Below are 10321 nucleotides of genomic sequence, written 5' to 3' on the forward strand. Positions count from 1 at the left end.
TACTTCCAATTTATATACGTATCATGCCTCCTATCTTCAGTATCTACATTTTCACATGTAAGATCTTGTCTTTTAAAATTAGATTTAACACTCCTCCAAGAGTCTTTTATACACAATTGCCTGCTCTAGGGCCCCGCTTATCACAAGTAGCAGCAAACATTTGTTGACTGAAAGAGCACAAAGTGGGGTCAGCTCGTTCAGAGGCTCCTGTGACAGTGGGTCTTAAAGGGTGGAGGCCTCTTCCAGCCAAAAGACAGAACCTGGGAGGAGCCCTTCCGAAGCCGCCATCCCCGCCTCATCTCGCGCACCGTCCTGGATTTCTTTTCCCACTCCGGGGGACGGGTCTGCAATATCTACGGGAGCAAATGCTCGTAAAAAATTTACTGGTACCACGGAGGCCGCCCGGGCGGCGGCGGCGCGGCAGCCACACCTACTTGGCTGCGGCGGCGCGGGGAGCCCGCAGAAGGCGGGCCGGACGCCGCCCCCTCCTCCCCTCCTCCGGGAAGGCTCCCTGCCCGGGACGGGGTCTGGGACCCGCGAGCACGTGAGAGTCTGCGAGGATGAGCGCCCGGCTCGGGAGAGGGGGGAAGGCCGCGCCGGGCCAGAGCCCGCGGCCGGGGGAGACTTGGAGGTAAATAGTCGGGCGCTCGGACCACGGCGGCCTCTCGCCCCGGGACAGGTGCTTCCCCAGAGCCCGCGCCTCCCGGCCCTCCCCGCCGCCACTCACGGTGCTTGCCGCCGCCGCCGCCGCTCGGGTAGCTCAGCAGCAGGAAGGGCAGCGGGGAGCCCGGCGACGGCGGGGTCCTCCAGGCGCGCGGCTGCTGAGGCGGCGGGCGCGCTGCGAAGCCGGTGCCCCCATCGCCCGGGTAGAGCAGGAAGAAGGGGGCGGCCACCGGCGAGTCGGGCTCCGACTGCCCCCCGGGGGAGGCCGGCGGCGGCCCCGCCTCGCCCTCTGGGTCCGCGCCCCCGGTGGCAGCGCGGCCCGGCCGCTCCCCGCCCCTCGCCGGCTCCTCGCTGGAACTTTCCGCGCCGGCGGCGGGCGGCGGTGAGGTCTCAGCCATGCCTGCTCTTCCCACGCCCCCGCCTCCGATCGCGCCCCGGCCGGGGCAGGGGGGGGCGGGGTCGCAGCGGGGAGCCGCTGCCCCGTCCCGTCGCGCCGCCGCCGCCTTCCTTCTTGGCCGCGGGCCGGCGTCTGGGCTCCGCCGCTTGGTCTCCGCCAACGGGGCCCGAGTCAGCTGGAGGGACGGCCCCGCCCGACGGCGCGGCCTGCGTACCGGCCGCCTCCTCCCTGCCCCCCCCCCCCCCGACCAGGTCCGGCTCCCCTAGGGGGCGGTGTCCCCGCTGCCCTCCCGCTTCCGCGGCCAGAGGAGGCGGCGGCTTGCGAGCCGCGGCCTCAGCCGCCCCGGCGCCCTCCGCGGGCAGCGCGTGTGCCCCCGGGGACTGAAAGGTGGCGAGATACTAGGAGCGCTTTGTGTGCAACCGCCCCGTTTCCTCCGTGGCGCCGGGGGACTCAGGTGTGGGTGGAAGAAGCGAAAGCTAATGTAAGCGAATTTTAAAGGGCCCCCCCACCCCCCCGTATTAAACTGTATCCTTTGCCTTTCACACACTAGAACTTTAAACGTCGATTCACGGGTTTGATTCAGGAGCTTTTTGTGTGAGAAAGCGGAGGTGGGTGTCTTCCTTTCGCCACCTCTTTTGTTCCCTGTCAAGTGCGCGGCATGGAAACCTGGAATTCGGTTTGACTTTAACTCCCTGGTTTCCGGCTTCCCCGGGCGCACGGGCGCGTTTTAGGCCAAACAGCTTAGAATTTACCAGACAAGCGTCCGTTCCAGGTCGACAGTTTTCCCTTCCCTACTGCCTCGCTAGTCATTGGCCCCTGCTGTTTTCTTTTGATAATTTAAATCAATGATTACCGATCCAGTAATTCCCGTGAGTAAACATTCTCTAATAAAGACAATTTCTAGTTCCCATCCTTGTTCTTCACGCTCGATTCCGTGAAGGTCCCCGGTATCTCCTAGCAGACTGGCTTTGTGTTCGGGTGGTCAAATGCTGTCATGGAACCCATGTTGACTCATCATTAAAATCACTGTTGTGTAACGTTTGCCCACCTGCTCTTCACTCTGGTCTGTTTTTCCCTCTGAAGAGGAAGTTACTTCTCTAAAAGGAAAAGTAAATCTTTTTGTTGTTATTCTCTGAAAACCACTCTTGAAATCACCACAAGAAATGGCCACGTGGCTTTCACCAAATCTTTTAAACAAGAACTATTTAAAAGGAAATGTTTACAAGAAGCTAACTTCAAGCAGTCAGAAAATTTCTTAATAACTTAACTTTCTGGCATTTCCCTGACCTGTAGGTCCCAGCGCTACCGCCTTCTTGAGTAAGCTGTCATCTGAGCCTAGATTCCTCTTCTGTAAAAATTATCAGATTACTTATTCATAGGTATATTGTGGAGGTTAAATAAGAAATATAAGCTTTTAGACAGGGTCTAGCATAGGGTAAAACAATAAATATTAGCTACGTTTTTATTTGGCAAAACAGCATATAAATAAAAACTCGATTGAGAAAAGCTTTTTCATTATATCTTTAAAATTTTGGAAGTTTGTTGGACCTTTTCATTTTAGTTGTGGTGATGGTGAGAGTATTGATAAAAAAAAAAAAACACCACCAACACCACCGCATTTGCCTTTTAAATTGTATAATACCTTCAAGAGAAAAATGAAAAGATCTCAGGTAAAGGCAGGTTTCAGTTATTGCAACCTGACACAAAATCCACAATTTGTTCTAAAAATGTGTTGTCTGCACCAATTTTCTCTTTAAAAAAACTTAAAATTTTTTTTTCAATTATAGTTGATATTCAATATATTAGTCTCAGGTATACAGCATAGTGATTAGATGTTTATATAACTTGCAAGGTGATTCCCCATAAGTCTAGAGCCCACCTGACACCACACAGTTATTACAATATTACCAACGATATTCTCTATGCTGTACTTTACATCCCCTATTTTGTAACTATTAATTTGTACTTCTTAATTCCCTCACTTTTTTCATCCAGTCCCCCAACCCTGTATTATATGGTTTTAACACCCATCTTTAAGTGGATATTTTACCTTTTTTTTTTCATGCAGAAATTTTGAAGTATCATATTTTTGTCAGGTTCCTTCACAGATGTTCTGCATTGTTTCAGTAAAGAATTTGACAAGAATATACACTTATGCCATTATAGGTGGAAGAGAACAGAGTCCTCCCAATCCACTCTTGAGAAAGGCCAATAAGCAGCCAAGGGAGTCATCAATTTAAAGAACAAAATGCTATCTAGTCTAAGCATTAAATATAGGTATTAGAAACTTTGACATGCTGTGGAATCTTGCAGTTATTTTTTTTAAATGGCATTCTACTTTTAAAAACAGTTTTATTTATACCTTATGTCATTAATTGGCAGTGTAATGAATATAGAAAATGCTGAAATAGGAGTCCTCTAAATTTTATAGGGAACGCTATTTATGAGCATTTTCTTTAAAGGTGGATGATACTCTAAGTTCCTAGTTTCTGATGCTTTTAGCTTTTGGATCAATGATGTAATCACAGCCCTGCATAACCTCTGGTGACATAAAGGGATGATTCAGCTGCTACACACATTTAGGGAAGCCAAGATTATAAAAATAAGCCTGAACACGATGCTCCCTCTTGAAAATGCACAGAGCATCTTCCTATAGTTTTAAAGTGACAAAATCCAAGCCATGGTAAAAATCAAGCTCTATTTTCTTGTCATATAAAGCAAGGGATGTCTTTCAACTTACCTGTATTTTTATTTGTCCATGTTTGGTTTTTTGAAACCCTGTGGTGATCTTAAGGATGGACACTTAGAATAGATTACAAAACATTTTAGAGATCAATGTCATGGATGTACATTTAGCATAAGCTTCTCAGAGCTGTGATCAGAGAAAGTATAACACTTGAGAAGGGTTGATATTCTTCAGTTTAGTACATAGATATATTATGATTCTAAAATAATGGTTTTCTGGAGCCATTTATTTTTCATTGTGTAGTACTTGGGAAAAGTCTTATTTGAAAACAAGGCAATTTAAGACTTGATGTTAAACTTCTCATTTTAATAAATGCAGGAATTTATTTGTACTAACCTATAATAATAAAAGCACAATATGCTAATTAGACTGGATGTCCTTCCGGACAAAGCTGGGGCTGCGAGGGAAGCCCGGGTCCCAGGTGCCTGCTGGTGGCCGGAGGAAGGAAGGTCTACTCTTGCACGAATTTCGTGCATTGGGCTTCTAGTTAGTTAATATAAAGCCTCTGTGAAAAACTCTCTTAAGAGTCCATCCTTCTTTGCTTTTTTTAAAAAAATATATTTTTATTTATTTCAGAGAGGAAGGAAGAGAGAAACATCAATGATGAGAGAGAATCATTGATCAGCTGCCTCCTGCACACCTCCCACTGGGGATTGAGCCTGCAAGCCAGGCATGTGCCCTTGACCAGAATCGAACCTGGGACCCTTCAGTCTGCAGGCCGACGCTCTATCCACCTAGCCAAACCGGCCAGGGCCTTCTTTGCTTTTGAATTACTAGGTTTTGATTACCGTTATTTCTATTTTGATTATTTTATTAGTTTCCAGTATTAATTTCAAAAATACTTAGTCAATATACACCTTCTTTCCATGTTTATTGTATCTATAATACTCTTAAGAAATACACTATTCGTAATACAACAATGCACTCTCAATAAATACCTTTATCTTAAGCAGTGTGTTTAGTCTAGGTCAGTGGTCCGCAAACTCATTAGTCAACAGAGCCAAATTATCAACAGTACGATTGAAATTTCTTTTGAGAGCCCAATTTTTTAAACTTAAACTTCTTCTAACACCACTTCTTCAAAATAGACTCGCCCAGGCCGTGGTATTTTGTGGAAGAGCCACACTCAAGGGGCCAAAGAACTGCATGTGGCTTGCGAGCCGCAGTTTGCCGAGGTCAAACAATGGTAGTTTGGTCTAGGTCAAACAATGGTAGTTTTCTCTGGGTGGTAGAAATATGGATGTATTTTTCCATTTTTCTACTCTACTGTATTTGCAAGTAGTCTATAATGAAAGTGTTTTATAGTAGAAAATAATAAAATATCTTGAGAGACTATTTTGATTAAGTTTGATAATTATCTTTTTCATGATCTGCTAACAGCAGAGTTTGTGTTCCTTGTATATACTGTGGAGTAGAATTCCTGCCCTATAGGAACTTACCATACTTTGTGTCTATTTAGAGTTTTAATACCTTTTCATTTTTTAAATATGTATTTTTTTATTGAGTTCCAAGAGGAAAGGAAAGGGAGAGATAGAAACATCCATGATGAGAATCATTGATCGGCTGCCTCCTGCACGCTCCACACTGGGGATCAAGCCCTGACCAGGAATTGAATTGTGACCTCCTGAGCCACACTGGCCGGGCTAGTTTTAGTATCTTTTTTTTTTTTTTTTTAATATATTTTATTGGTATTTTACAGAGAGGAAGGGAGAGGGATAGAGAGTTAGAAACATCGATGAGAGAGAAACATCAATCAGCTGCCTCCTGCACACCTCCCACTGGGGATGTGCCCGCAACCAAGGTACATGCCCTTGACCGGAATCGAACCCGGGACCCTTCAGTCCACAGGCCGACGCTCTATCCACGGAGCCAAACCGGTTTTGGTAGTTTTAATATCTTAATAGCGTTGCTGCAAATGGTTGGTTGCTTTTGCTGACCTTCTCTAAGTTTATCTACAGTTTGTTCCAATTTTCATGTGCTCTTTTTCAAGTTCTCTTCTACATCTCTCTCAAATCTGCCTCTTAATTTGTTCTCTTTGCTCTAATGGAAATCTTCATCTTTTCTTGCCTGTGTTTTTTCCTAGCTGGTATGCAAGAAAGGAGAGTTCCAAGAAGAAGGGAGAGGGAGGGGGAGGGAGAGGGGGAAGTGGGGGGGGGGGAGAGAAATATCAATGTGAGAGAGACCAGGCCAGGGATTGAACCTGCAACCCAGGTATGAGCCTTTGACTGGGAATCAAACCCACACTTTGGTGTATGAAGGGACACTCTGACCACTTAGGCACACCAACCAGGGCATACTTCCGTTTTTGTGTATGTTCAAGAGTGATGAGATTAGAAATAAATGTCTAAGCCCTGGCTGGGTACCTCGGTTGGTTTATAGCATTGTCTGGATACACCAAGGTTGCGGGTTTGATCCTTAGCTAGGGCACATATAAGAATCAACCAATGAATGTATATATAAGTGGAACAACAAATTAATGTCTATCTCTCTCTCAAATCAATAGGTTAAAAAAAAAGTTTCATATAAGAAAATACATTAGGTGAAATTTAAAGCACAGTTGATGTTAAATTTTCTATGCTGTTTCTGTGTTTAAACTTTTTCTATCTCAAAACACAAATTTTATAAAAGAATAACTGAAAGCATTTAAAAACCTCTCATTTATTACCTGAAGCAATATTCAGTTTGAATGATTTGGAACTCTAGTTGAATCCTACAGGATTTTTTTTTGGATCATCTATTTAGACAGTGGTACATGTTCATCACTGGATCCCTGAAATGTAAATTATACTGATTTTCCTTTCATGAATTATTTTGATAATGTTAACTTTAAAGTAATTATTATAACTTAAAATTCTTTTACTTCATACAACCAGCAAGAAAAAATAAGCAACTCAAGCCATTCCTCAGAGATATCAAATATTTTGTCAGATATGTGAACAGTTATTCAAGTTATCTAAGCTAGCTTTTATCTTTAAGATCACACACAAAAAATTCTAGTTTACCAAAAGCTTTGACCATTAAGGAAGTTATATGGATCTGAAAAGCAATTAAATTTATTTCTACACAAAAATGAAAGAGATGCTCATTTAACTCCTTACAGTTAAGAAGAGAGGCAAGAAACTGTGGCCTAGAGAAACTGACTAGCCCAAAGCTAGTCAGAAGAAATTGGGAATTTTCTTCTGCTTAAATTTTGAATATTTTACATTTTCAATAGCTGTCCATAGCCTAATATGCTGACATAAAATAGGTTGTTACTTTGTATTGATGCCTGATACTAGTAATCTACTTTATTGGAACTCTTATCCATGAGACTCTCCAGAATTCAGTGAGTCTCTATGAAAAATTGTAACATTGAGTAGTTAATAATTTATTTTTCATGTGTTAGGACAGAACCCATCAGTGATCTTTATTATTTTTTAAATTTATTTTATTTTCCATCACCATTTATCCACTCTATGCCCTCTTCCACCTCCACCCACCCCCCTCAGTGCTCTTTAAATGTCTAAGTAAATTCAAAATTTGGATGATGTAAATATTAAATCCAGCAATTTGTTACATCTTTTGCTATTAATTCACATTAGACAAGGCCACTTTTTATGTTTATAAAATAGGATAGCACCATCAACATCCTAGCTATTCCAGAATGTATTAATATTTATTAATACTAATTAATTAGTGTTGAGATGTCTCTAAAGGAATACTTGATATATTCAGAGCAATATATAACAAAGCTTAATTTCTCCACTTTCCTAAATGGAAGGTTTTTCTTCTTTGAAAACATTTTTTTCCTCACTGCAACTTTATACATGTCAGGGATTTGACATAGAACATCAAATACTTTCAACCTCTAACTTCATTTCCTTGTTTTTTTGCCCTGTTCAAGTTTTCTAAATCCCTTCATGTGCTCACCCAATACTCCCCTCTTCTTCCAAACTTATATTAACTTCTCAAGCATTTATATATATGACTACATTTTATTCTCTATATTCCTATAATAAATAGGAACCGCTATACTATTAGTTACAATTCATTGAGCACCCCTGTGCTAGAATTCTCACAACCCTGTAGTAAGAGCCAATGCTTATTAGGTGATTCCCATATAACAGACATTGTTCTAAGTGCTTTACATATATTGACTTAATCCTCATAATAGCTCTACAAAGTAGGTACTGCTACTAACATCCCTAATTTGATGAAAAAAACTGAAGAACAGAGAGAGCAAGTAACTTGAGCAAGTTATAAGAAATAAGTGATGGAGCTGGATTAGGAACCTGGGTAGTCTACAGTCTGCCCTAAAATTGGAAAACTTTTTCACCTGTGTGTGTCTCCTTTACTCTCACACTTCTGCTAGACTCACACTTTTTGACACCAGATGTATTGAGGTTTCCCCCCACTAAACAATTCTCTGTGACAATAGCTGGGTGTCTTACAACTTAATTCAATTCTGAAGCTATCTACCTGAAGACAGCCAGGTTGTCATCTGTGCTTCTGGCAAGTAAGCTATAAATCAGAGGTCCCCAGGACTCCCTCCTAGGGTTCAATTAGTTTGCTCACAGAACTTATGGAATCACTTATTTACATCTACCAATTTATTAAAAGGATATGAGATACAGATGAACAGTGAGATAAAGAGATAGGATGAGGTCTGGAGGGTCCTGAGCACAGGAGCTTCTGTCCAGGGTGGAATTGGGGTGCATCACCCTCCCAGTAAGGGATATGTTCACCAACTTGCAAGCTCCCTGAACCCCACACTTGGGATTTTAAGACTTTCTCACATAGGTATAATAAAAAATTAACTCCATTTCCAGCTCCTCTCCCCTTTCTGGAGAATGGAGAGTGGGGATCAAAATTCTAAGCTTCTAATCATGGCTTGATGTTTCTGGTGACCAGTCCCCCACCACCCAGGAACCCTCCAGAGTCACCTCATTAGAATAAAAGACGCTCTTGAATGTTCTTATCACTTAGGAATTTACAAGGGTAAATTCAGGGGCAGACACCAATATATATTTTCTATGATCTCACAGCTCTTAAACACTGTTATACCTCCTTCTTCAAGTTATAATAATTGTACTATACAGATAAAGAAAGTAAGTCAGACATTAAGTAATTAACTCAAAACCACCCTAGTAAGTTAACTCCAAAACCTGCAGGTTTTTTGTTGTTGTTTTCAGAGAAGGGAGAGGGAGAGATAGAAATGATGAGAACCATCTATTGGCTGCCTCCTGCACACCCCCCACTGGGGATCGAGCCCGCAACCCAGGCATGCACCCCTGACAGGAATCAAACCCGGAACCCTTCAGCCCACAGGCCAATGCTCTATCCACTGAGCCAAACCGGCCAGGGCCCTGCAGTTTTTATATGGTATCAGAACAGGATAGGGCTTTGCCACTTAATAGCTATATGACCTTGATAAAGTTACTTAACTTTGTCAGTTTCCTCATCTTTATAATATGGATAATAGAATTTGCCACAAAAGAGTAGTTGTGAGGAAAAAGGAAATAAGTACGAAGTGCACCTTAGTACCCAGTGTTAATTTTACTTCCAACCTACCTCTTTTATTTATAAAATAAAAGATAAACTAATTTGACATCTGTGCTACTCTAAGGAAGCAGATGTAAGCCAGAGGTTAAGAGAATGATCAAAATAAGCTGGCTTGGGCCCAAATCCCAAGCATGTGCCCTTTAGAAGCTTAACCTTTACGAATTTCAGGATCCTCATCTCTGATATAACAGTATTACCTCACAAAGTTATTGCAAAGATTAAATGAAGTGATACACATCTGGTACATGGCAAGTATTTAATAAATATTAACTGCTATGCACCTTTAGCAGCTAGCCCAATGTTTAATGAAAACAGTGACAGTTAAGGCATCGTTTGTGCTTTTCTTTACAAGTCTCTCCTTTTCTTCCCTGGCATCATCCTAAAAGTTCACAATCTCAATCTCTCTCTCCTACTGTAAACACCAGAGTAACTAAATAAAACTGTAACTTTGTTACCAATTGAAGTTGTTACTTACCTAGTGGTAATCAGACCAAATTTTCAGCAAATGAAGTATACAAACAGCAACCACTGCAAGTCAGCAGTATAGAAGGGGAAATGGAATTTTTACCTTATTTACCACATTAAGGACTATTAGAAAATATCACAATTAATGTAATTAAGGAATATCTCTTTCTACTTTTAACCAAAGTTCCTCTTCACTCCTAAGCTTTTACCACACAAAATGTACAAAACCCTTAACATTATAAACCTATTAACAAGTATCCTGCTCAAGAATTATATTTAGGTAAATGAAATGATGTCAGAACTATTTTATAGGTTATTTTTACAAATGATTGCCAAGGTGCAATCTCTTCAATTTATGTGAAAAATTATAAAGTTTGACTGTTGCTCCCTAAGTAGCTGTGAAATTTTCCTAGATAATACTTGACAGGATACTGAAGAACTTTTTTCAAAACCGTCTCTTTTCCCAAGCTTCTGCATATAGCTCCCACAGTTCTTGTATGACCTTAACA

General features: G+C 42.0%; 1 protein-coding gene across 10 annotated transcripts in view; it reads right to left on the reverse strand.

Moving 5' to 3' along the window:
- RUFY3 (RUN and FYVE domain containing 3) overlaps positions 1-1235 on the reverse strand; it is an 85387-nt gene extending 84152 nt beyond the window's left edge. For 9 of the 10 annotated variants that reach the window (XR_013960150.1, XR_013960151.1, XR_013960152.1 and 6 more), the window contains exon 1: positions 728-1192. Coding sequence is in view for 7 of the 10 variants with exons in the window: in XM_080660615.1 (XP_080516741.1) it covers positions 728-1061 (334 nt within the window). In the remaining 3 variants the exon portion in view is untranslated. Of the gene's footprint in view, positions 1-727 lie in introns of all 10 variants that reach the window. The other variant, XM_080660617.1, reaches the window with a different exon arrangement.
- Between the last annotated feature and the right edge of the window lie 9086 nt (positions 1236-10321).

Source organism: Plecotus auritus (assembly GCF_963455305.1).
Source record: "Plecotus auritus genome assembly, chromosome: 1".
Lineage (NCBI taxonomy): Eukaryota > Metazoa > Chordata > Mammalia > Chiroptera > Vespertilionidae > Plecotus > Plecotus auritus.